At 40.2% G+C, this 27,687-nt stretch overlaps 1 protein-coding gene across 1 annotated transcript in view; it reads left to right on the top strand.

The window, feature by feature from the left end:
• The window catches only part of SREBF2 (sterol regulatory element binding transcription factor 2), a 50,839-nt gene that overhangs the window by 8,671 nt on the left and 14,481 nt on the right, over window positions 1–27,687 (top strand). The window contains exons 2-7 of the mRNA XM_063426360.1: window positions 12,638–13,024; window positions 13,823–14,028; window positions 14,939–15,085; window positions 19,981–20,202; window positions 26,418–26,532; window positions 26,851–27,032. Of these exons, the coding sequence (XP_063282430.1) occupies window positions 12,638–13,024; window positions 13,823–14,028; window positions 14,939–15,085; window positions 19,981–20,202; window positions 26,418–26,532; window positions 26,851–27,032 (1,259 nt within the window). The remainder of the gene's footprint in view (window positions 1–12,637; window positions 13,025–13,822; window positions 14,029–14,938; window positions 15,086–19,980; window positions 20,203–26,417; window positions 26,533–26,850; window positions 27,033–27,687) is intronic.

Genomic DNA, 27,687 nt, shown 5'->3' with positions numbered 1-27,687 from the left:
GTATTAATGCGGCTGAAGGAGAAATATTTTTTTTTTATTAATTTGGAGGTGAACCAGACATTATTTAAGAGAACACTCCAAACACCTGAAGCACTTTAGTTTGCCGACGGGCTTTATTTGTGAAGAATGTGGTCATTTTATAAAAAGTGCAAATTTCAATAGAAATGGACAGTTATTCATAATTGAACCTTCTTACAACCCCCTGGCTGTCAACCAGAGAACCTGCCCTTTTACTCCCTGGTTTATTTAGCTCAGTGGAGCTAAACCCATGGGCAGGCAATTGCCCAGAGTACCTGCCTTGCAAAGACTTCTTTGAGCTGCATTGGGAAGTCTGTAGTTGCACAGCCACAGAAATTCTGGGATGTCTTAGAAGGGGAAGGCGTGCAAAGTAAAATTTCAACAGTCAGTTATGAGTATTTTATAAAAACTATCTTTATGAAAAACTTATTTTGCAGGGGGGTGGGGTGGTGACAGGGCAACTTTAATAAGTAGAACCACTCACCTGGCCTAAAGCCCTGACTAGGTTCTATGTAACACCCTTTTTAAGGTGCCCCAACACACCAACAAACTTAATAGGTGTAGCAAAAAATATTGATGTAAAATAACAAACCCTTTAACCCCTTAAGACCGCAGGACGTTCTATGCCGTCCTTATTTTGGTGGCTCTAAACGCCGCAGGACGGCATAGAACGTCCTGCAATCTTTTGTACCCACGCCGGCGATCGCGGTATGGGGGACTTACCTGGGAGCCCAGGGAGTCCCCCTTTGTCCTCTTCGGCCCCCAGGGCCATGTGATCGCGAGGACCCCGCGATCACATGGACGGCATAGCCGTCCATGTCAATGCCAGCAGGGGGAATGCCTGTAATGACAGGTTCTCCCCCTGCTGCCTGGAAATATAATAAAATAAGTTAAAACAGTGTAAAAATAAGACTTGTATATACTTAGATCATATATATATATTTATTATATATATGATCTAAGTGTGTGTGTGTGTGTGTGTATATATACACGTGTATTTTAATATTAATATATATATATATCTATATATCTATATCTCTCAAAATACACGTACAATGATATGGATTAAATATATATATATAATTTTCATATATATATATATATATATATATATATATATAACAAAAAATAAATATATAAATGTTACAAAATAAAATTAAAAAATAATAAAAAATAAATAGATAAAAAAATATATAAACATGCGTCATTTCGTTCTAACTGTATTTTAAAATGAATATATATTGATATCAAAATACATGTAGAACGAAATAAAAAATAAATAAATATATATATATATATATATATATATATTTCTACGTATATATTTATGTAATCATTTTACATAATTAGGTCATTTTATTAATTACAATTTGCAGGACCTGCCTGACAACCCAGGCGGAAAGTTCAGGAAATGTAATTTTCTAGCACTATATTTAACCCTGTAACTTTCCAAGACACCATAAAACCTGTACATGGGGGGGGGGGGGGTACTGTTTTACTCGGAAGACTTCGCTGAACCCAAATATTAGTGTTTCAAAACCGTAAAATATATTACAACAACGATATCGTCAGTGACAGTGAAATTGTTTGCATTTTTTTCTGTCATATGGTGGCAGTAACCCCTGGGTTTTGCTCCTCCCTGTGGACAAGACTTTAACAAGCTATTTTAAAAGGATCCTCCCCCTTTAGGTATAAATACTGAGCCCGCAAAACCTACCCCAGTCTTCTTTCTTGTCCCGATAGGGATGGACAGGACTTTCGTTTGTCTGGTGAGGCACACGGGTTGTTGTCTGGGGGATCCGGTCCGAGAGCTGCCCGGGTGGTAAGCTGAGTGGCCCATGCTCCGTTGTCTTGCCGTTACGGAGTGAACAGAGGCTGTTGAATTTATGCCGAGAAGGTTTCCGGCAAATTGCTTCCGGGAGGCGGAGCTCGCTCTGAGCAAGCACAGCGGTGGAACGCACGCCCTGGTGGTGTTTGCGTTCCACCTAAGCTTCCGGGTGCGCAAAGACGCATGCGCAAATGGAAGCTTAAAGATATACACACCAAAAAAATAAAATAAAAAAAAAAAACCGCGAAATTTGAATTTAAAAGCTGTGCTGGTACCCACTGACAGCATGGATGCAGGTCAGAAGTGGTACGCCGTGTCACCTGCCCCCCCACACGGCTCAGAGGTATTTTGAGGTAAGATTGATAAAGAGATCTTTACTTTGAAATACTTTCTGAAGAAGAGTCTATATTCTAAAGAGCCTCCACTTATTTTTTTACAGATATGTCTAGTCCACCTGAGATGGATAAGGAAAAGCTAACCCCCACGCCTAGAAAGGCTACGGTGAAGTCCAAACATATTGTTTGCAGCGAATGTGCAACTCCTCTCCCAGACGGGTCTAGGAAGAAAATATGCAGTCAGTGTACTGCAAACTCTTTGGAAAGAGAAAAGCAAAAAGATATGCAAAAAGATATCCTGGTTCCAGGAGAATTTGTCACAGACCTTGGACACGATTAAAGAATCTAAAAGGGTAGAAGCCCCCATTCAACAAAAGATTAATAAAAGAAAGAGAATTTCTTCATCTGAATCATCTTCGGGAGAATGTTCTTCTTCTTTGGAATCCGTAGATTCAACTTCCTCTTCAAGTGAACCAGTGGGGTTTCCCTCTGAGGCAATCCGTAAATTTATTAAAGAAGTAAATCTGACAATTCTACCTCAGGGATCAGAAAATCCAAAGAAAGGCTTTTCTGTGCAACAGAGCCTACTTGAATTTGTATTTAGGGAATGGAAAAACCCGGAAAAACGTGCCTTTATTTCCAGACACTTCAAGGATGTCTTCAGGCTGGCTAGCGACGTTATGTGGGAAGATCTCCCAAAGGTTGATGTTCAGGTGGCACAGATTGCCAAGAGAACCACTATCCCTATAGGAGAAACTGCAGCATTAAAGAATCCTATGGATAAAAGAGCCGAAACCTCGTGTAGGCGGGCTTATCAAACAGCTGGTTTCCAATGCAAAGCCTTACTGGCAGGAGCAGCAGTGGCCAGAGCAAATGAAGTGTGGCTAAATTTAGTACAGGAAAATTTATCGTCTGGTCATATTGATGATCTAAGTCACATGTTTCAGAACATGCATTTGGCGAATAAATTCCTTTTGGATAATGTCGACTGAGGTGCTGAAATTGGCCTCCAGGATCATGGGTTTGTCTTCTGTGGCAAGACGTGCCCTATGGTTGAGGTCTTGGTCGGCGGATACAGCGTCTAAGGCAGTCCTTTGTGAACTTCCTTTGGAAAAATCAAAATTATTCGGTGCTCCCTTAGAGGAAATCATAAGACAGATGTCTGAAACCAAGAAGCTTCCGCAAGATAGAAAATCCTCCTGGAGACCGGGGTACAGAAACTACCAATCTAAGGGTAGGAGATCCTTTCAAGAGAGACCACATTTTTTTCAAAGAAAGGATAAAAGCCGGAAATTTGAAAGTAATGAGGTCAAAAGATCCTTCAGAGGGGGCGTGGCCGGCAACACAAGAGAGCGGACGCGTGTCTTAGGAGCTCCGGACCCGAACAGACAGAAACCTTAAAAAATTCCCTGTCCGGAACCCAAACAGCACACACAGGCCAGAACCCCCACCAGAGACAAATATGGGGCGCAAAAACAAACGTTTTCGCCCTCCAGAGGCTCAAAAACAGCCTGATATCAGGCTATCATTCGAGAGGCCAGCGGCTGCGGCCCAAACCAAGATGGCGCCCGCAGCAAACTGTGCGGAAGATGACTCGGAGGCATCCCAAGAAGAAAGGGAGCAGCTCACATCCCCAGAGTCGGAAGACCGCACTTCAGAAGTGGAGTCTGAGGATGATTCTGCTCCAGTCACTAAGGGAGACATGAAGGACCTAATACAAGAGATACGCAGGGTCTGGAAGGCAGACCTCAAAGAGGCTCAAACTGAAATAGGGGAACTCAGGCACAAAATCGTGGAAGTACAACAGAAAGACTGCACCCGTGAAAAGCAAATAACAACCACTCAGAGACAAGTGGAGGACCTGGCACAGCAAGTCAGAGACCTCTCACGATCAGTGACCACCTTAGAGACGAGACACAGAAGGAGGAACATACGGGTAAGAGGGGTGCCAGAAGGTGTTGGGGAGGAGGCCCTGCTCCCATATATACGTGGGGTAGTAGCTTCACTCCTCGCCAGAAACGACACCAAGGACCTGATAACCACAGCCTTCAGGATCCGAAAAGCCGCGACCGCCCCCTCCCAAGCACCAAGAGATGTTATAGCCACCACCAGGGACATCGCGGTGAGAACCGCCATCATGTCTAGGTCTAGAATCCTTGGAACGGTCACCTATGAAGGCGGAGCAGTGTCCATATATGGAGACTTACCATTTGGAGTGTTGGCAGCAAAAAGACACCTAGCCCCCACTGCAAGGCAACTGAGAGACGCCATGATCCGGTACCGTTGGGGAGACGATGGATCACTGATAGTACCACGGGGACCCGAGACTTTCATACTAACCCCAGCAGATGATCCAAGAGTCTTCTTGCAGCAGCTGAACCTCGGAGCTGCCAACTCGAAAGAGTCGGGACCTACCCGTATGCCAAAGGACACAGGGACACGAACTACTCCACATCCATGACAGAGACGACCTGGACAGATAGGCCCTGTACACACTTGGTCTCTCTGACGCTAAAGAGAGACCTCACTTACACAGGTTAGATAGCTGCCTAGCCACCTGATCATAGGCGACGGCAACACCTAATCCCTAACAGCACTAATATGCAAGAATAGGACACACAGACACACTAGTGACACACAAGATGGCAATCTAACTGACACATTCAGGCCACCATGTGACTACAAACCCCCGACAGCAAGCAACGACCGCAGTCCCCCCACAGAGACTGATAAGTACAAAACTTACTAATATTGTATTTGCTATGCTATAATAAGAACCATTGTAAGATGTCTGTTGACAACATACCAGTTATCATACTAAGAACCAGTTGTATAATGTGGAAATATTTCTAATAAAATATAAATTTAAAAAAAAAAAAAAAAAAAAAAAAAAAAAGATCCTTCAGAGACAAAGGGAGACGTTTTTGACGCCAGAGGTGTGGGAGGACGGCTCCAATATTTTTTTCCGGTGTGGGAACAGACCACAGAGGATCCCTGGGTTCTAAGGATTATCCGAAAGGGACACAGGATTATTTTTCTGGAAAAACCAAGGTCAAGGTTTCTACTATCGACTTACCAGTCTGCAAAAAAATCTCGAGCTCTAGATTATCAGTCCAGGCTGCTTCTACACAAAGGGGTTATAGAAAGAGTTCCAAAAGAACAGGAATTTCGGGGAGACTATTTCTGGTTCCAAAACCGGACAACTCGTTTCGGCCCATTCTGGATTTGAAGAAGATAAATCAGTTTATCCCCTATCACAGATTCCGTATGGAATCAATCGCATCAATTTTTCCTCTATTACAAAAAGGCGACGTTATGGTAAAGAGAGACTTAAAGGATGCGTATCTTCATGTTCCGATAGCCAGCGCTTCAAGGAAATATTTAAGATTTGCAATAAGAAGAAGAAGTCACATCCTTCATTTCCAGTTCAGGGCCCTGCCTTTTGGTCTGTCGTCCGCTCCAAGAATCTTTACAAAGATCCTGTCTCCTCTAACTGCTCATTTGAGGGAAAGGGGTATTTCAATTATCCCATATTTAGACGACTGGCTTTTAGTGGCACATACCGAGAATCAACTACACGAGGATCTGCAGGTCACTATAAGGTTTCTTCAGGACCATGGCTGGATCTTGAATCTAAAGAAATCAGTTTGCATTCCAACAAAAGTTATAGAGTTTCTCGGCTTCGAGATCAATTCAGACTCCATGTCAATATTCCTTCCCAAACGAAAGAGAAAAAAGATCCGAAAAACGATTTCCAACCTCCAAAGGATGAAAACTTGTTCCTTCAGAGAGGCCATGAGTGTGTTAGGTCTTCTTACGGCCACCTTCCCGGCGGTCAAATGGGCAAGATCAAAGGTCAGACCCTTACAGTGGAACATCCTGACTTCCTGGTCAAAGAAGGAGGAAGATCTGGACGAAATATTCCTGCTGTCCCCTCAGGTGAAGACGCAACTAGATTGGTGGAAAACCTCAGAGTGCCTTTTAAAAGGTTTATCCTTTCTACCACAGGTCTGGCTAATAGTCACCACAGACGCTTCAAACTCAGGTTGGGGAGCCCACTTAGGCTCCACCATGTTCCAAGGAAAATGGTCTTCCAGGGAAGCAAAGGAATCTACAAATTTCAAAGAATTATTGGCGGTTCTGTATGCTCTTCATCACCTCAGACCTTGGCTACTTCAAAGAGCGGTCAAGATACAGTCAGACAATCGCACGGTAGTCTCTTATATCAATCGACAGGGAGGAACCAGAGCAAGAAGGCTTTACAGTCTTTGCACAGAAGTTATGGAATGGGCGCAGAGAAATCTAGAAGACATCGCAGCGGTTTACATAAGAGGCAGCGACAATGTAATAGCCGACGATTTGAGCAGAGGGAAGTGGGACCAAAAGGAATGGTCTCTAAACCCAGACGTATTCAGTATCTTGACTGGAAAATTTGGTGTCCCAGAAGTAGATTTGATGGCAAGAGAATCAAACAAGAAGGTTTCCCACTTCGCCTCCCTATTCAGAACGGATCAACCCAATTGGATAGACGCTCTATCGATGGGGTGGGATTTTCCGCTGGCTTACATCTTCCCACCTCTGCCCCTGATCCCAAAGGTCCTCCTCAAGATACGTACGGACAAGGCGAGGATATTGGCGATAATCCCTTATTGGCCAAACAGAGTCTGGTTTGCGGCCCTAAAGAAGATGACTATCGACTATTGGGAGCTTCCCATTTCAGTTCATCTCATTGTGAACAGGAACCTACCCTTGAAAGTACTGGAAATGTTCAGGTTGACTGCTTGGCTACTGCAAGGCTGATCCTTCGAAACAAGGGCTTGCAAGATGAGAGAATAACAGTCTTACTCCACGCAACTAGACGATAGACTTCTAGGATATACTTCAGAATTTGGTCCAAATTTCTTCACTGGGGTAGGGATCACCGGGTCTCGATATTACAACCGTCTATAGATAACATTCTTCAGTTTTTGCAAGACGGCTTTGACGCAGGCCTAGGAGTCTCAACTCTCAAGGTTCAAATCTCAGCCTTGAATTTTTTTCTTATTAAGGATTTGGCAGCCAATGTTTTCGTCAGAAGATTTTTTAGGTCCATCAGCCTCAAGAGACCTCCTAAACGATCGGTGTTTCCGACGTGGGACTTGTCCCTAGTCCTTCAGGCCCTTAGTACTAACCCGTTTGAACCTTTGGAGGAAGTTCCTTTGAAAATTTTATCTCTCAAGGTATTGTTTTTGGTAGCCATCACGTCAGCCAAAAGAGTGGGAGAACTTCACGCCCTATCCTCCTCAGATGAATTCACCATTTTTCATGAGGACAAAGTGGTTCTTTACCCGAGACCATCTTTTCTTCCAAAGGTTTTATCTTCAAAAAATGTTAATCAACCTATTATTTTACCTTCCTTTTTTAGTGCTCCCTCATCCCTTCAAGAGCACAGATGGCAAAAGTTGGACGTCAGAAGAGCGTTATGTATATATTTAAACAGAACAAAGGAATTCAGAGTTTCGGATCACCTGTTTGTTAATTTTCAGGGTCACCTAAAGGGCAAGGTGGCTTCCCGTGGGACCTTGTCTCGTTGGCTTATTCAGGCTATCGATTTGGCATATTCTTCCTCGGGTCTTCAGTCTCCTGCTACAATCAAGGCCCATTCTACTCGAGCCATGGCTACCTCATGGGCAGAAAGAGCACTTGCATCTCCAGAAGTCATTTGCAAGGCGGCATGCTGGTCGTCCTTCAACACATTTATCAAGCACTACCGGCTAGACATATTCTCTGCCTCTGAAGCTGCTTTTGGGCGTAAGGTGTTACAAGCCGTCGTGGCATAGGTCCCGCCCAGAGGGATTCTTGCTATATCCCAGAGGTTACTGCCACCATATGACAGAAAAAACAGAAATTTTTACTTACCGTAAATTCTTTTTTTCTTAATATGGTGGCAGTATTATTACCCTCCCTCTTTATTAAAGAAATTTTTGCATTGGATGTTTGCTTGGTCTGGTTTCTTTACTTGTTACGTACTGGGGTAGGTTTTGCGGGCTCAGTATTTATACCTAAAAGGGGAGGATCCTTTTAAAATAGCTTGTTAAAGTCTTGTCCACAGGGAGGAGCAAAACCCAGAGGTTACTGCCACCATATTAAGAAAAAAAGAATTTACGGTAAGTAAAAATTTCTGTTTTCACACACAAATGGCACTTACACTGACGATATAATTGTTGTGATACGTTTTACTGTTTTGAAACACTAATATGTGTTCAGCGAAGTCTCCTGAGTATAACAGTACCCCTCATGTACAGGTTTTATGGTGTTTTCAAAAGTTACAGAGTCAAATATAAGGTTTGCGTTTCAGTTTTTTCACATTAAAATTCACCAGGTTGCCTTTGAGACCGTATGGTAGCCCAGGAATGAAAATTATCCCCATGATGGCATACCATTTGCAATAGTAGACAACCCAGGGTATTGCAAATAGGGTATGTTCAGTTTTTTTTTTTAGTAGCCACTTAGTCACAAACACTGGCCAAAATTTGCGTTCAAATTAGTTTTTTGCATTTTCAAATATTAACACTAACTTTGGCCAGTGTTTGTGACCAAGTGGCTACTTAAAAAGACTGGGCATACCCCATTTGCAATACCTTGGTTTGTCTACTTTTGCAAATAGTATGCCATCATGGGGGTAATTCTTATTCCTGGGCTACCATATGGTCTCAAAGGCAACGTAACCAATCTGGCGAATTTCAATGTGAAAAAACTGGAATATGTAACATGCTATATTTGACCCTGTAACTTCCCAAAACACCATAAAACCTGTACATAGGGGGTACTGTTTTACACGTGAGACATCGCTGAATACAAATTTGTGTATTGTATTGCAGTAAAAGCAAACAGTATTTTGACATTCACAGTTAAAATGTCACGTAGAACTAAAACAATTAAAAAAATTCTTATTTTCTCCCTTTTTTTTTTTTATACTTTTTTTCATAAATTATGTTCCATACCTAAAGATTTGATGTTAAACGAAAGCCCTGTTTCCCCTGAATAAAATGATATATAATAAGTGTGGGTGCATTTAATATGAAAGACGTGAATTACGGTTGGACAGACATATAGCGCAAATGCCAGGTTTTGTTTACGTGTTTTTTTGGATCACAACTTGTACATTTGGCTGCGGTCTTAAGGGGTTAAAAAGGTCAGGAAAGCTAAATACATATCTGGTGACGTAAAGTGATGGTTATAAGTACAGTGTTTATTGTAAATATTTTTATAACCTCTATTCATCTGTTGGAGACTACTCTTAAACCTATAACCCTAGAAGGGGGCACCTTGAAGTGTGTTGCATAGGACCTGCCCACAGTTTTTGACCATGTTAGTGGTTCCACTTATTAGGATTTCAGACACAATTTATGTTGTCACTTTTTTTTTTCTATTTTATGTAGATACACATTTTGTCACTGTGTAAAAGAAAATTTAAGGGGGACAGTATTTTTATTTCTATTTCTATTTGATCCACTGTTTATAGGGTGGGTTACTCCTGACTTTAAATGTAATAAAAAAAAAAAATACGGAAACTTTCTTTTTTTTTTTTTTTTTTTTGAAGGCTTTACTTATAAATTTCGTGAGAAGTCCGTAAATACAAATCTTTGCCAATCGATAGCTTGTACTGATTGCCAGATTTTGAGAATTTCAGTGATTGACTGTTTATAGGTCAAATATAAGTGCATCGTCAAGCTTAGCATTTGTAAGCGTTATTATTAAGGGAACGTAAATATACTGCAAAATGTAAAGAGCACAAAATTATAGAATAGCTATCTAGATGCATTTTTAATTTTTTTTTTTTTTTTTTTTTTTTAAGCCTTTGAAATTTTGCAATTTGCTTTTGAACTCCTTAAAGGGAAACTATAGCTTACCCCTTTGTCAAGCCCCCCCCCCCCCTGTGGTGCAGGAGGGGTTAATAAATTCTATCACTTGCCTGGGTCCAGTGCTGATGTCCCTCGGTGCTGACTCTGCTCCGGCCACGCTTCTCCCCTGCCGATGTCTGCCGGCTGGGGAGACCTAATATGCATGCTTGGCACTGGCCACGCTCGCATTAGGATCTTCCCATAGGAAAACCTTATTTAATGCTTTCCTATGTGGCTTTTGGTGACGCTGGAAGTTCTCATGTATATCGTTTAGATCAGTGTTTCCCAACCCAGTCCTCAAGGCACACCTACCAGTCCAGGATTTAAGGATTACCCAGTTTTGTCTAAGGTGTTTTTAGAAAAAAAAGAAAAAACACCTTAGACAAAACTGGGTAATCCTTAAATCCTGGACTGGTAGGTGTGCCTTGAGGACTGGGTTGGGAAACACTGGTTTAGATGACCACTAGAGGAGGAGTTAATCCTAGTGGGTAATTATTGCAGTTTATAAAATATGCAATAATTACATGCTTAGGGTTAAGGGTGATGGGAGTTTTCACCCAGACCACGTCAATGAGCTGAAGTGGTCTGGGTGCCTACAGTGTCCCCTTTAACTAAACTTTTATTTTCCCTTGTCCAGTAAAATCTAATCATCTCGGCCGCCATCAAGTATTAGCCCTTGTTAAGTAAATCACCAAAGTGGCTCTGATCACTGTTTTCCCCGTAAATTCCCCCCTTACTCCCATAACTGAAATAAATGTGTGTGTATAAATCTCATATTGCTAACAGAGAGGAGTATTAAAAAAAAAAAAAAAAAACTACTGTTCTTGCAAACCATCTTGTCATTTATGCCCTTTGAAAGAATATATATATATATATATATATATATATATATATATATATATATATATATATATATATATAACATTTTTTTCTTTCTTTATTCTTAATCAAAATAGTATAGAGGCATTGTTCAGTAAAAAGTTAGAACAGTGCACAATACAAGACACGGAGCAACATGCTGACATAATAGCCAATCACTAGTAGGGATTAGGTATTTTATACTTAAGATAAGGGTTATAACGTGTAGTTTTGCTAAAACAAAGACTAAGCTTTCTACCTCTAAGGTGTGATTGTCATTGAAAGTGGAGTTACGTGTGGAAGTATAGGCTATGCGCCTCTTGAAAAATTGATAGCATATGTATAAACTGTAGAAGCTGTGCAAGAGGCAGCAGGCACAAATAAATGAACTCCAGCTGGATCCAATTTAGTCAACTGTGGGAATGGGGCTGGTAGCAATGATCCCTCAGAGGCAGTGGATAGCCCAATCTTCTGTAGGTATTGCTGAGGCCTCTAGTACTTTCAAAGTCCCAGACTCACGGGGGATCAGAAGACCTCTTGTTGCACCCCACGTATAAGGTATCTTGTGTTTTGTCATTTCCACAATGAGCGGTCTCAGGGAACTGTGCTAGTCCAGTGTTGCTCTGGATAAATCTGGAAAGAATACTAACTTATGTTCGTCAAAGCTGAATGGTCATTTTAGTGTGGGTTGCGGTCATGAATATCTGCTTGTCCGGTCCGTTTTGGAAGTAGATTATCAAATCTCTCTGCATTCCGCAGCCATCTAAGACCATTCATTTGGTGGAAAATAACTGTGCAGCAGCCTTATCAAGCAAGGTATTTTGGCTATGGCTATAGTGTCGGGAAGGCCACGGCTTGGTTGCATCTCAGCGCAGTAAGCTCCTGCATTATTCCAGTGTGACGCAACTGAGGCGACCTCCATGTCGTGCAGGCTTACCGACACTCCGCTTATTTCTTTCTTGAGCAGAGATGTCACCCACGATGTTGCAGCGTAGGTCGTCCAAAAGAGTCCTCAAGGTACCCTTTGGCAGCTTGCACTTGCTTTCATGTCCTTAGGTTGTGTCTCCAGTTCCCCTATATCAGCCAGAGGTTTTTTTTTTTTTCAATGGACCACCGGTACGGCCCATCCGACAGTGGCGCCATGACAGGCCTCAATGAACAATATCGGCGGCTTATCAGTCTTATATTTCTTATTTTTATGCCCCATGGTATAGGGAAGCGATCTCATGCCAAGTGAGAAGTTTCTTGTTCAAATAGGGGGAAAAAATAAATTATATCCCTGGTTAGCACAGAGCTCCTACAGGACGCATCTAGTCCATAAGGCAGCTAGAAAGAATATTGTTGAACTGCCTCACTACTGATATTTGTCCTGGGATTTCTGAATGCTGAAATCACTATTGGAAAAGCGGAAAAAATAAATATATATTATTCATTCACTTGTGGCAATGACACAGGCACCCAACACACCGGTCCCCCCAAAAAAGTGTGCTGATGAAAAACTTCAAGCACCATGACCACTTCAAATCACTGATTTGGTCAAAGTGCTGGCAGTAACCCTTTCTTAAAAATGTTTTAACAAAACAAAACAAAAAACAAACTTGCTGTAAAGTGCATAGTTATTTTCAATTGTTCTACCTGTTTATTATAATGAAACTTTTTTTTTTTTTAAAACTTTAACATTTGAAAGTTCTTATGGATTTCTCATTTTATTTTAGAAATGCTTCAGTTTGTCAATAACCAAGTTGGAGAGTTTCCTGAACTTTTTGAGGAACAGTTGTGTCCGACCTTCCCAGGTGGTGGTAGTGGTGTAGCAATGGACACTTCTGTCACCAAATCTTACAATCCAGTACAGCAGCAGCCCTACCAAATCTCAATACCTCAGACACAGGCAATAACCATCAAAGCACCTATACAGTCTGCACCCTCACAATCCACACCCCAGAGGACTGCTCCAGTTCTTCGTCCACTCCTTCAGTCACCACCACAACCTCAGTTACAGCAGCAGACAGTGATGCTGACCCCTACTTTCAGCACAACCACCCAGACGCGTTTTATACAGCAGCCACTAATCTACCAAAATGCTGGTACAACAAGCTTTCAGGGTAAGCATCTTTACTTTTTCATTGCCTTTCTAATGGCTTTATATGACTGTTACAGTTGCAGCAGAACAACAAATATGAATTTAATCTGATGAAGTCTTTATAATCATTGCCATGTATGTAAGGTTAAACATACATGAAAATGGTGCCTGTATAAGGCTCTACACTGCTTCATTCATGTTCTTTCAATTATTAAAGGGACACTATAGTCACCAGAACAGCTACAGCTTAATGTAGTTGTTCTGGTGAGTATAATCATTGCCTTCAGGCTTTTTTTTTTCATGTAAACACTGGCTTTTCAGATAAAAGGCAGTGTTTATATTGCCTCTAGGGACACCTCAAAGTGGCCACTCTTTAGATGGCCACTGGAGGTGCTTCCTGGCTCAGTGCTGCCGAAAAAGCAGCACGGACGTTCAGCGTCCCCATGCTCTGCATGGAGAACCCTGAATTTTCCTAGTAGAGATGCCTTGGTTCAATGCATTTCTATGAGGAGGTTCTGATTGGCAAAAATGGCATTTGGCCCTGCCCCATGCCGATTTTAGTCCAATGCTTTCCCTATAGGAATATTTAAAAAAAAAAAAAAAAAAAAAAAAAAAAGTCTACAGATTAATTGTCAAATAACTAGCTGCTCGGAAACCGTGTGGAAATCTGTCTGTAATCATAGCATCTTTTGATAACTTTAGTGCTTCCTAAATATCCAGCTGTAGTGTTATTATGCTTGTGCTGTTTTTGTGTAAGTCTGAATGTTTATGCATTAGCCACACAAAGCAAGTGCCTGTCTTATGATATCTGTGTTTGCAGTTTTTCAGCCGCAGGTTCAGAGTTTGATGACAACACAGCAGGTTCAACCAGTCACCATCCAGCAGCAGGTGCAGACAGTCCACGCTCAGAGGGTGCTCACCCAATCTGCCAATGGCACTATCCAGACACTGACTCAAGCTCCACAGAGTACAATCCAGACACTTACCCCAGCTACTGTTCAAACCATGACGCCACAAGTTCAGCAGGTATATATGGAGATCATGTGGCTCAAATAAAGAAATCTGCATATACACAGACTTTAATTAAAAAAGGGTACCACCTATCCTGCATTTAAAGAGCAGATGAATTTCTATATTTTAATAATTAGTTTCTGTCATGGTAATCCATTAGCTCCTGACTGTCTAGTATCACACAAAGTATATGGAACACTGTATGCAAACATTCATGCCAACATCTGGCATATAGCAATGTGGATGATAAAAGCAATTGTGCATTTCCTCGAAAGCTCTTGTCTATTTACCATACTGGTGTAATGTCACATAAGTGACAGAATCTGTGGGGGTATCCAGTGAGACTGTGTAAATACTCTTTAATATCCTTATCTATATTTGTTTTATTAGTGCCCATTGTCTACAAGATATTAACTGGGGAGCTAATCTGTTAAGTGTTGAAACATGTGAAAAATGTGTTAATTTTTCAAGTAGAAGGTGACGTCGCCAGCACTGCCTGTGTAAAAAAAGGTGATTTACTTGCTTTGCAGACATCGCCAGTTTGCCCGTGAAGCTCTACCTATTTGGCTGAGATGATCAATAATATTGATCTCAGCCAATCTGTTTCTTTGTTATAGGAAAGCAATGGGGAGCTAGTGTACATGCACAGTCGAATACTGCACTGTGCCAATCTGCCAATCTCTCTTTGACCATCTGGTTAAATAGCAAAGTTTCTCTCCTTTACAAAAGCACCTCTAGTGGCTGTCAATTTGGGGAAGGAATGCATGCCACCCAGACAATTTCATTGAGATTAAGTGAGCTGGGTGCCTAAAGTCTTCCTTTAATAGAATATTCCTACTCCTCTTTAGCATATTTTTTCCATTGATACAGAAATTGTTTGCTAATTAATTTTTAATTTTTTTTTTTTTTTTCTCCCCTCATCCAGGTTCTGGTGCAGCCACAAATTATTAAAACTGAATCCTTGGTCTTGACTGCTTTGAAAGCAGATGGGAGTCCAATGATGACTACCGTCCAAAACCCTGCAATCACAACTCTTTCTGCTCCATTGCAAACCACAACTCTGCAAGTTCCTGTGAGTTTTTTTTTTTTTTTGTTTTTTTCTCCACTCTGTTTCTGTAAAATTGTAACCCAAGACAAGTATCTGGTTGGGAAAATGAAATATCAGATATTTACAGATATTTTGTTTGTGTTTTCCTATTAAATGTAAAACAATGCTTTTGTCAATATTTATTACTATAACCGTTCCAACACAGCTTTTATTGGAAAAACAGTTGTGCTGGAAGTTGGTAGCAGGTTCTGATCCTGGTATGATCAGTATGAATTTATCTCTGTTGAAGGGCTGCTAAAGCACAAAAAACAATGGCATCATCCGTCACAAGTACTTTTTGAATTTTTTTTCCCCCCTTTCCTCTTTTTTATTTTTTTTATATATATATATATATATATATATATATATATATCATTTTTTTTCAAATTAGAGGGAGGAATGATGTATTCTGATTCAAGAGCTTCACTGAGCATTTCAAGGTTGCTGGGAATTTTGGCCTTGAAACGTTCCTTGTTTTACATTGCATGATGGCTATTCATATGAATGGAAGGTTGGCAGGGGTGAAAATCAGATAAGCGCTGCTCAGAAATTACTCTCTAGAAAAACATTAATGATTTATAAAATTACCTTGAAGTCTTGTATATAGTTCAAGGTGTGACATGTTAACCATTTGGAATATGGATCCTGCTTAGTTTGTAAATATATAGTTTAGTCCATTTAATGTTCAAATGGTGAACTACATACTGGCTTGTGACAAATGTCATATTTTGATCTGTATGTAAATACATTCAGTACATTTAGAAAGTGTAATTTTATTTATTTTAAAAAATGTATTGTATTGTAATTTTTTCTCGAATGGTTTTATTATATCCAAAGAACAAAAGCAGGGAGTTTCCTTGCATAATTCTTCCAGGACAGCCATTGGTCTATTTAAAAAACAAAAAAAACAAAAACGAAGGCCCTAAACCCCTCCTTCTATAGATAGAAACCCAGAACCAAAGCATAGAACCCCAGTTTTGTCTGTCCCTGTAGGGAACAGGCATTGTGTTGCATTTGTCCCCTAATTTTTTTTTTTTTTTCCTTACTTGCACTAGGTGAGTCTGCAGGGGTGCACACTTGGACGGCTGCAGTACAGATGAAATGCTTGCTTGGCAGCCTGCAGAACTTGATAGATGCTGCAGAATCTCTTTGAAATGCATGCCGGCATTACAGCTATGCGTGTTCCATGGATCTCATTATAACTTCCATGCTTCTCATTATAACTTCCCTCATTTCTGCTAGAAATGGAGGAGATGCTGGCGAAGGCCATGAGGATATTCGAAGTGGAATACACATTGGGAGATGCTTGCATGTTCTTGGTGCCAAAATTTAAATGGCACCTGAGGTGCAAGAATCACCTATGAAACTTTTGTGATCCAAAACTGTTGCTAAAACAAAACATCTTTGTTGCTCTAGGTGTAATGTTTCTTTTGCCAGATGGATATAAAAAGAAAAAATAATACCTGTATGAAAGCTGCAGTGACAGCCCAACATAACGAACTGTCTTAATTCGTTAAAGGAGCACTATAGTCTTCATATAAAAGCAAGAAAGACAGGTCCCCTAGCCTTGCTTTTTATATGAACTTCCCCTTATTAAAACTCCTTTTCAAGTCCTTTTTATGATATAAACTTACCTCAGTTCCAGCGCCGAGATCCCCGTCAGGCTGTGCCCCTTTTTTCGTCAAAATGACGAAGTAGCAGGGCTCAATCAGACGCTTCTCTTAGAGGTATTCATAAACTCTGAAGTCCCTCTGGTGGCAGTCTGAGTGATTGCAACTGGAGGTGTTACTAGCTTTTCTAAGATAATAGTGTTTACATGAGAGAGGCTGCAGGGAGCTATAGTTCTCACCTGAACAACCTCATTAACCCCTTAAGGACACATGACATGTCTGACACGTCATAATTCCCTTTTATTCCAGAAGTTTGGTCCTTAAGGGGTTAAGCTGAAGTTGTTCAGGTGACTATAGTGTCCCTTTAGTTCAAGCAAAATTTAACAAGACATTTCTGGAAATAAAAACTGCAAAATATCCCTACTGTTCCTGATCCGGCTTATTTTTCTGGAAAAACTAAAAAAGAAAAGATTCAGATCTCCAGATAATTCTGATTTAGAAGTTTGTGACACCAGCTCATCTTCATGTTCAGATTCCTCTGACGATTTACTGTTTGTGATATAGATCTCATTGGTAAATTGATAAAATAAGGATATCGGGTTATGGAAAAGGATGAAGGAATTGCCTACCATAAGGGGAAAAAATCAAAGGCTTTCTCATTCCACACTATATTTAAAGAATTAATGTCCAGATAGTGGAAAAATCCATAGAGAAAGAAACATTAAAGCGGCACTGTCATACCGAACTTACCCTTCCCTAATCGATTCCTCTTCTCTCACTTTCTCGATTTGTTCTTTTTTTTTTTTTTTTTTTCCCTATCCGACTACTTTGTCTTATGTATTTTTTTTGTTTTTCCCTACGCTTGACCAGCTCAAGTGGGTCAGAGAAACTTTCCCACAATACTCACCCTTTCCTCCGTGATCTTGCGATGCCTGCTTTCACTATTCCCAAACGTCCTGCCATTTAGACAGAACGCTGGAAAAACTGCTGAATTTCATCCTAACAGAATGAGAACAGTTTGTTCATTCATATTAGGACAACATTTGGTCCTTTTTAGGTCCTCCCCACTATGAGCGGATGCAGATTGGCGGAGTACAGTGTCTTGCTGCAAATGTGCAATAGCCTCCCGAAAGAAAGACCAGAGCAGTAATGGGGAAAAAAGGTAAATTTAAATACCTTTAACTCCATTCTGAGTGGGCTGGTCACCTAAATACAGTGCCTTGCAAAAGTATTCACCCCCATTGACCTTTTACATATTTTGTTAATCTGAATTTTATGTGATGGATCAGAACACAATAATATAAGTTGGTTAAATGAGAAAAATCTATATACATAAAATATTTTTTTTAGAAATAGAAAAAAGAAAATTGGCATGTGCGTATGTATTCACCCCCTTTGTTATGAAGCCCATACAAAGCTCTGGTGCAACAAATTACCTTCAGAAGTCACATGATTAGGGAAATGATGTCCACCTGTGTGCAATCTAAGTGTCACATGATCTATCATTACATATACACACTTTTTTGTTTTTAAAGGCCTCAGAGGCTGCAACACCTAAGCAAGAGGCACCACTAACAAAACACTGCCATGAAGACCAAACAAGTAAGGGACGATGTTGTTGAGAAGTACAAGTCAGGGTTGGGTTTAAAAAAATTAAAAAAATATCCAAATCTTTGATCCCCAGGAGCACCATCAAATCTATCATACCCAAATGGAAAGAACATGGCACAACAGCAAACCTGCCAAGAGACGGCCGCCAACCAAAACTCATGGACCGGGCAAGGAGGGCATTAATCAGAGAGGCAGCACAGAGACCTAAAGTAACCCTGGAGGAGCAGGAGTTCCACAGCAGAGACTGGAGTATCTGTACATAGGACGACAATAAGCCGTATGCTCCATAGAGTTGGGCTTTATGGCAGAGTGGCCAGAAGAAAGCCAAAAAACAAAATGACACATTTTGAGTTTGAGAAAAGGCATGTGGGAGACTCCCAAAATGTATGGAGGAAGGTGCTCTGGTCTGTTGAGACAAAAATTTTACTTTTCGGCCATCAAAGAAAACGCTATGTCTGGCGCAAACCCATCACATAACCTAAAGAACACCATCCCCACAGTGAAACGTGGTGGCAGCAGCATCATGCTGTGGGGATGTTTTTCAGCAGCCGGGACTTGGAATCTGGTCAGAGTTGAGGGAAAGATGGATGGTGCTAAATACAGGGATATTCTTGAGCAAAACCTGTATCACTCTGTGTGTGATTTGAGGCTAGGACGGAGGTTCACCTTCCAGCAGGACAATGACCCCAAACACACTGCTAAAGCAACACTTGAGTGGTTTATGGGGAAACCTGTAAATGTGTTGGAATGGCCTAGTCAAAGCCCAGACCTCAATCCAATAGAAAATCTGTGGTCAGACTTAAAGATTGCTGTTCACAAGCGCAAACCATCCAACTTGAAGGAGCTGGTTTTGCAAGGAGGAATGGGCACAAATCCCAGTGGTAAGATGTGGCAAGCTCATAGCAACTTGGAGCTGTGATTGCCGCAAAAGGTGGCTCTACGAACTATTGACTATATGGGGGTGAATAGTTATGCACATTGACCTTTTCTGTTTTTTTTGTCCTAATGGATTTTTTTTTTTTTTTTTTTTTAATTGTGAAGCAAACAACAAAGTTGTGTGCATGTTCTGTAAATTAAATGATGCAAATACTTTTGCAAGGCACTGTATGTAGTACAACACTATAGTGTTAGAAATACAAACGTAGTGTTCTTTTAATAGTGGTTAGGACACAAGTGTTACGAAAAGTTTGTATTCCTGATGCTATAGTGTTGGGAAAACACCTTTGTATTTCTAACACTATAGTTGCCTCTGCCCCCTCTATACCTCCTCCCTTGGTTCCACATCCCGGTCAAAAAAGGGTAAAAAACCTTTTCTGTACTCACCGGATTAGGGTAGTAGGCCCTCCTTATAGTAAAAGCTGGGGGAGTGAATATCTTTTTTTTTTTTTCTTTTTTCTTTTTTTATTATTATAAATGAGAGGCTCTGTCTTTTCAAACCAATGTAATAGTTTGCCTGTCTGTCTTTTCCATAGAAAGAAACTCGGTAAGTAGTATTTTTCTAACACCTAAAAGGTATATTAGCATGGCCATGAATTAAGACCTAGCCCAGCAAAAAAATGCAGTTGCACTTTCCTGATCCACGTTTCAAGGCAGCTTTTTAATCCCTTTGACATAATATTTGTGCATGGTTGCTAAATATTTAACATATTTTTATTTTAGACTTTGATGGGTGGCAACGGAACTATATTGACTACCATGCCTGTTATGATGGGGCAGGAGAAAATGCCCATCAAACAGGTGCCAAGCAACCTGAAACAACAAGAAGTTCCTAAGGAAGGCGAACGAAGAACAACACACAACATTATTGAAAAGCGGTACCGGTCATCCATTAATGATAAAATCATTGAGTTGAAGGACTTGGTTATGGGCACTGATGCCAAAGTAAGTAATTCAGGTATTCCCTTGTTGTTGGTTGCTCATATAGCAACAATACCAACTGGTTTTAAACACAAATAATTTCATACGAACACCAGCTGACTTTGTATAAGAATTTTAATTGCTTTTATTTTTATTTATTAGACTGCATCTACTCTGATCTCCATGGCCCACTCTACAGTCTCTGTAGAGTATGTTTAGTTGATAAGTAGCTTTACCCCAAGTGCTGGCATAGCAGTGCGAATTAAAAAGGCTACCTTATGTCTTTAGAGACAACTATGGGAGTTCTTTCTAAAACACTTCAATAGGAAACGCCTAACAAAGCGGCTTCACCCATTAACTCCATTAGGGCATGCTATGCCGTCCTGCAGGAGGTGGACTCAAATGCTGTTGGGACATAGCATGCTTTAATTATTTAGCAATACCTGCGGTCCGCCTCAATCTTCATTCTGCTGTTCGCCATCTGGGTAACTGCTTGGGAACTCAGATGAATAGTACCTTGATACTATTAATATTTTTAGAGTGTTAAAAACCCTGATTTAATTTTTTTGTTTTTAAAAACACCTTCCTTGCTTCCTATTCAATAGTTCTATTAAAAAAACACATTTAGTGCTGGTCGCTGCTGTTCTGCGATCAATCATTTTATTTACATTTTCGGGTTTGGTTTTCTGTGGGTGGAAGTGGGAATTGATTGATCGGTGGATGTGGGTAGTGTGTATTAGGCAGGTAGGCAAATTTTATTAAATTATTCCCTTAGTGACATGGCTTGCGTTAAGCTCCCTAAAATGGCATGCTATTATACTGCAGAGGTGGCGTATGCCATTCTGACAGGCTCTGCTAGTGGCACTCTTGAAGACTGTGACACTATGACATCCTGATATTAAGCCCTTGAGTTCTCCAGTGATGGTGCCCCACCACTATCTACAAGGAAGAACTCTGGACGCTCTGCAGTACCAAAGGCTTGACTGCTTGTCTGCTCCAGAAATACCCCCAATTCACGGCTACATCGTGCATAACAGTGGTAGATGTTTGTGAGCCAATGAACAATTTTATCCTCGTTATGTTGATCAAATCAACTTGTTTGGATGCCAGTATCTTTCTGGGAATCCGTGATCCCATTACAGTGGAAATAACATGTCACCCAACTGATGTTGCAGAAATCTAATATTTGGGTTAGTAACCCTAGTAATAAGTATTGTGAAAAAAGCCAAATACCAGGTACTTCTGGCACAAGCACTCCATCCTGGCTATTCCTTTTCCCAGTGGGGGTTATAAAGTGGGATCACTACAAGCAAATGCACGATTCCTTCATTTTAGTGATAATCCACTGTCCCCCCTAGAAACAACCTATTTGATGGGCTCTACAGAATTTGGCCCCTTATCCAACTTCTGTCTGACTATTTTCCCTCAAATTTTATCCCAGGCAAAAACCCTTTCAATGATTAATCCCTTATGAAATGTAAAAGTTTTTTTTTTTTTTTTTCCGAAACAATATAACCGTTCCAAGCAGTCCCGATATGGCAACAAATTCTATAAATTGTATGAATCCACCACTTGCTAAGCATGGGCATTTATGATTTATCAAGGCAAGGATAGCCATCTTGGCCCACCAGGATGCCCTGATTCCGTGGCCCAAATGGCAAGATTGTGTTGGATCTGAGCTCTCCCTTGTTAAACAAGGGTTATCATCTATGGTTCAATCTCTATTATAGTCATATTATAGTCTATTATAGTCATACTATAGTCATAGTTTATTTATTTTGTTTCATAACCCTAGCATGTGGCACCGTGGGTAAAACAGGTTTCCTCCAAACCCTGACAAGTGGTGGGTGCAGTAGAGGCTCCTCTTCAGCTCTACGCCAGAATGAGGTGCTGGCCCTTTTGTTCACAGATCAGATGTATAAATGTAGTCTACAATTCACTACGAAAAGTACAGTGCCAGTGTGTATATAATGGGAAGAACCGAGCAGTTGTAAAAACCAAAGTGCATTGTAGACTACAACAAGTATATGGTGGTTGTTGTGTTTTCTATAAGAAAGCAGTCCAGAAGGACTCCAGTTATTACTGCCCTTCCTGACAATCTGTACCTGCCTTCTGCATAACAGACTGTTTCAGAGTCAATCCATACAGAGATGGGATTTTGTCAAGTTTGATTCTTCTGGATTTCTGACCTCTGCTTATCCTGATTTACTGTTTGTTGGCTTCCTTTACTGACTTGTTATACTCTCATCACTTCTGGATTCCCCTGACCTTGCCCCATCACTTTGGAGTTGTTTGGTGTGACCACTCTGTAATGGCTTTAACGTACTAATACTACATTTAGATTACTTGTTAAAATGGTGCACCATCATAGGGGTCATTTAATTTTTTGTGTCATGTTGTCTCAAAGGGGACATAGGCGCAGAAAATCACTTTATTTCTATTTTTTTTTTTTAATTCTTTTTTTTTTTTTTCATTGTGCATGAGGTAACATAACTTTTGACAATGCCACAACGGCATATAAAAACTGTTTGTCACAAATATGGCATGAAAGTAACGGCACATTTTTAAATGTATTATTATCAGGCTAGGCAAACACGTCCATTTATGGTTCTCAGCAATTTAAGTTATTTATGAATTTTTCTCGTTTTAAAACATAATAGGTAGGAATTAGAGCGTGGTCTTCGCTTGGCTGAGCAGGTGAGGCAATATCCTGACGACAGTGCCTCATTTACCTTTATATCGAATTTAGTCTAGTCGCTGGTTTACCTAATCAGTCTAGGGCATATGAAAGTGTGTAACATGGCTAGATTATGTATGTATGTATGTATGTACCCTGCTACACTGACTAGGCACAGGAAGAATTGTGTATGACTGTGAGGTAATACTCTCTAAGCTAAAAGGCAATGAAGAGGGTTAATGACTTGCTAGGAATTGGAGATTTAAATGCAAACATGGAAAATGCAGGAACATAAATCATAACTAGTGAGCTGGCTTGTTACCACTTTAGGACATATATGCTGCGCAATGTTGGGGGTATCTACTTGTGCAGGCATAGCCAAACCAACATGTACTCCCCGCTAGTGTCTAGAGTTCGTTGAGTGTCTGCTTGAGTGGGTTATGGGATGCACAGCAGGAGCGGTGAGAGTCTCTCTGGGTGTCAGTCCGGGTGCGGTGGTTGTTCACGTGCTTGGCTGTCGTACTCGGGCCTTTTCGTCAGCCGACTCCTTTACGTGGCTTTGTGGAGGTTGATGCTAGGGGAATGTTTCTGTTTTATAGATGAATTTCCTTGAGTATATTCGTACTGCTCTATTATTAACCATATATAGCCCATTTGTTTTTCCAATTTGGCTTAATTATCATAATGTTGCATGTTAGTTCCATGCCCATTCAGTTAACTTGTAAATCAGTATCTCGTATTATAAAACTCATACCACTTAGACCAGATTTTTATATTTCATAATATTCCATTGTTAAAATAAACCACTTTTTCCATTGCCCCTTGGTGGTTAATTTGGGTTATAATTTCAGTTGAAGTAGGAATTTCTCACTCCTCCCATACCTTGAAATACAGATCTTCGTTGCCATTAAAATATGGATTATCAGAATTTTTTCAGAATTCAATAAGCAAGTAAGATCCATATAAAATAGGAACTTTTCGGGATTCAATTCCAATATTTTTAGATTGTAACATAAACTCTTTAAAACGCATCTGGTGGGATTGCCCTAAACTGAATGTGATTTAAAGTTACAAGATCTTTATTAGATCTCCAACATTGGTTGGAGTATTGATCTTTAAATTTACATAATCTGGTGGGGACCAAATACCATCTATAAAAGATTTTATAAAAAATTTCTAATTTCTACAGTGCACTGATTTTCTAAGATGGCCACTGGATTCTGTCCATAGTTGGTAAGAAAAGGAATTACCAAGGTAGTCTTCCCACTTTATAATACACTTAACTATTCTTAAATTTGTAATTTTTTCATTATCAGACCATATTTCAGTTGCATATTAAAAAAAAAAATATATATATATTTTTTTTTGCGAAAATCTACAAAAGTATAATCTCTAAATGGAGCCTGCATTTGTGATTGTGTGTAACGGATCACCTGGCACCCCGACTGGGTACCTCCGTTAAAGGATGCTCCTAGCGCTTCCTGAGGCCTCCAAGCACTCTGGCAGACACCACAATCACCGAACCGATTCAGCATTTGAATCTTCTCAAGGATTTGAATGCTGTAGACCGTTGAATAGGAACCATACGAATAGGCTTACACTCCTAGCAGTCAACTGGAACAGCATGCAATCAATCCTTCCCCCAATAATGAGACGACACTTCACTTTGAGGGTAAAACAGGAACTCTAGACTGGCTCATCCAGCCTGGCTTTTATTACAATAATACACATACAGTCCACACCCGGGGGCGGCATAAAATACCCAATCACATACATGGTTCAGCCCACACATCCCCCTCCCCTCAGATAACATTAAACCCAATTATCCGGTACACCTTTTCAGCCAAGTTCTGGATGTACCCCAAAAACAGGGGGTACACCTTTAAATCCAGCATCGCTGGATAGCCCTTATTCAGGGGGACAACATATTAAAGTCATTCGGATGCACGGTTCGGGAGATATAGGGTTCCAAAGATTTGACCACCGCATGGGTAAAGTATCCGAAAACAGTTCCATGCATTTTGGCCCTGCGGTCGGTCACAAACAAGGGAATGAAAACAGACGAATTGCCTGTGTTATAGAGCCTGGAGAGGGTTTGAATGAATTCCCTTGTTTGTGGGGTTCTTTCTACCGAACGGCGGGTCATTCGGTAGTTTCTATACGAATTTCTGGAAGTATGGAGGTCTCAGCGGTGTTTGCCTAGTCAAGTGTCCGATTTTTAGTTCCAGACACTTGACGGCAAAACACCGCTGTTCGGTAGTTTAAGATGGCCGCCGCCACGTGTTCGGCTCCCGAATGGCGGCCACCCAGAGGACACAGACCACACTGCACTGATTGCCAATTACCCGTTTGCAACATTGTTGCAAACGGTAATTGGAGGCACACTCATTCCTGGGTGGTCTGGTTGTTCGGTAGTTTCACTCAATATACTGAATGGAGTGATTCTACCGAACAATCAGATGAATGCTGCATACAAATCACCCAGGATAAACTTAACACATATATAAATACATATATAATATTATAGGCAGTACACTAGAATATGCTTCACAGTCTTAAAGGGACAGTAGTCCCAAAAGTCCCAATGTGTCCATAGATGCTGTTAAAAGGGCCAGTAGCAGCAATATACAGTACAACAAGCCCAAATATAAATCTTTAAATGTACCAGTTTTCCAGGGGCCATAGTCAGCGGGTAAGAGGCAGGCAGCCAGACCCCTCCAATGTCCAGTGGCGAGGTGGGTTCCGCCACATAGTGGTTATACCGAACATCTCCGAATATACAATTTGGATACTCTGTGTTGCCTACTTTTGAAAATGGTAAACCATGATGGGGGTAACTCTCATTCCTGGGCTGCCATATGTCCTCAAAGGCAATATATGCCTATCAAATCTATCTGGCAAATTTTTCAATGTATAAACCTAAATGGACAAGCCCTGTAACTTTCTTAAACCCCGTAAAACCTGTATATGTTGTACTCTGGGGACATCGCAGCAAACAAATGTTTTTATTGCAGTAGAAGCTCACAGTATTATGACATCCATGTTAAATAGCATTGTATTATTTTATCACACTTTTATCTTTATATTTTTATTTTATTCATATTAAGTCAGGTTTCATATGTAGATATTTGATGTTAAATGAAAACCCTATTTCTCCTGAACTAAATGATATATGTGGGTGCACTTAATATGAAAGGTAAATTATGGTTGAGCAAACCTAGCTCAAATCCTAGGTTTTGTTTTGGTCACATATTGCAAAACACAATTGACCCATCCTTAAGGGGTTGAAGTATTTGTTGTTTCAATGAAAGGGTGTGACAGAGGGTTTGTCACAATAAGTACATCTATTTAGGTATTTCGGAAGAATTAAAAGCAAACTTGCATTTTCTCTATTCTTAATTCTCATCATCGAAGGTATTTTTTTTTTACTTATACATGCCTCTTCATAAAAGTACATGTTTAAAATTATTAATGTAAATGCAGTCATCAAACAAATGTTTTTAATTTTTTTTTTTTTATATATATATATATTTTTTTTTCTTTGTGTATCTACATTTATCAGATGCACAAGTCAGGGGTCCTGAAGAAAGCAATTGATTACATAAAATACCTACAGCAAATGAATCAGAAACTGCGACAGGAAAACATGGCTCTGAAGTTGGCTAACCAGAAAAATAGTGAGTTATTTTTTTGACACCTTGGGCAATGTATCCAATACATTATACAGTAATAGGAGTGGGACTGGTTTTGTTTTATAGTTTGGTTTGTTTGGGTCCCCCCCTTATTTACTTGCTTCTCAGTCCTCGCTATGCTAATCCTTTTATCATGAAGCTCTGCTTCGTTTGCTGAGATCATCAGTGTTGATGATTTATTGATTGTTTTTTATTTAAATGTATTTAAATTAATAAGTAGCCTACTCTGGATGTCTCTAAATGTTACCATCAACTTTGGGTGAAAATGTCTATACATCTAATGTATCGTTTATATTCTTATAGAGTACTTGAAAGGAATTGATTTAAGCAGTTTAGTGGATACCAGTTTGGAGATGAAGATGGATGAATTCAACCAAAACCTTCTGATTATGTCACCACCACCGTCAGACTCTGGTTCTCCTGCTGTTTTCTCTCCATATTCTGTGGACTCAGAACCAGGAAGCCCTCTGCTGGATGATGAGAAGGTATTTGGTTTCTCCTAGATTTTGTTTCCATTACCTGTTAGACAGGTTGTAACTGAAGCTTGATTTGTATCATGGTAAATATTTTGAATTATTTTTGTACTTCAAAAGTTTAAAAAGTGAGTCATGTATCAGCAAAAGACACCCTTTTCTGACTGGAGCATACATATTTGTATAAATTGTGCATTGTTTGTAAAGAAGGGTGTTTAATTTTTTTTTATATGAATGGTGATCTACTGATTGGCTTTCAGCATCAGCTGACAGCTCTAGCCAATTAGTGGCAGCACTTTGCGCTTCTTAAACTCAATTTAAGAAGCTTGGTGCCATCTGAGGGAACTGCAGATCTGGTGCTGGAGGCATAGTTTGGGATATAATGAATCATAGTGGTAATTCTATTGCTTAAAGAGGCATTGTTAAAATACTTTCTCCACGATGATTCAAGATGCTCTTCCTAGAAAGGTGACACACAGCAACTATAATGCACGTGCTGTCGTGCTGTCGTGCAGCGACAGATCTAAATTGTGATCATGCAGACTTCTTTGCTGAAAACTAAGTGACTGAGTAGATTGTTTATATAGATTTGTTAAATTATTGCAACACAGGGAAATTAGTCTCTTACTACAATGTAAACATTTCCACTGTCTATAGTCAATTTTAT

Source organism: Pelobates fuscus, chromosome 7 (genome assembly GCF_036172605.1).
Source record: "Pelobates fuscus isolate aPelFus1 chromosome 7, aPelFus1.pri, whole genome shotgun sequence".
Lineage (NCBI taxonomy): Eukaryota > Metazoa > Chordata > Amphibia > Anura > Pelobatidae > Pelobates > Pelobates fuscus.
This window is presented reverse-complemented; position numbering and strand designations above follow the sequence as displayed.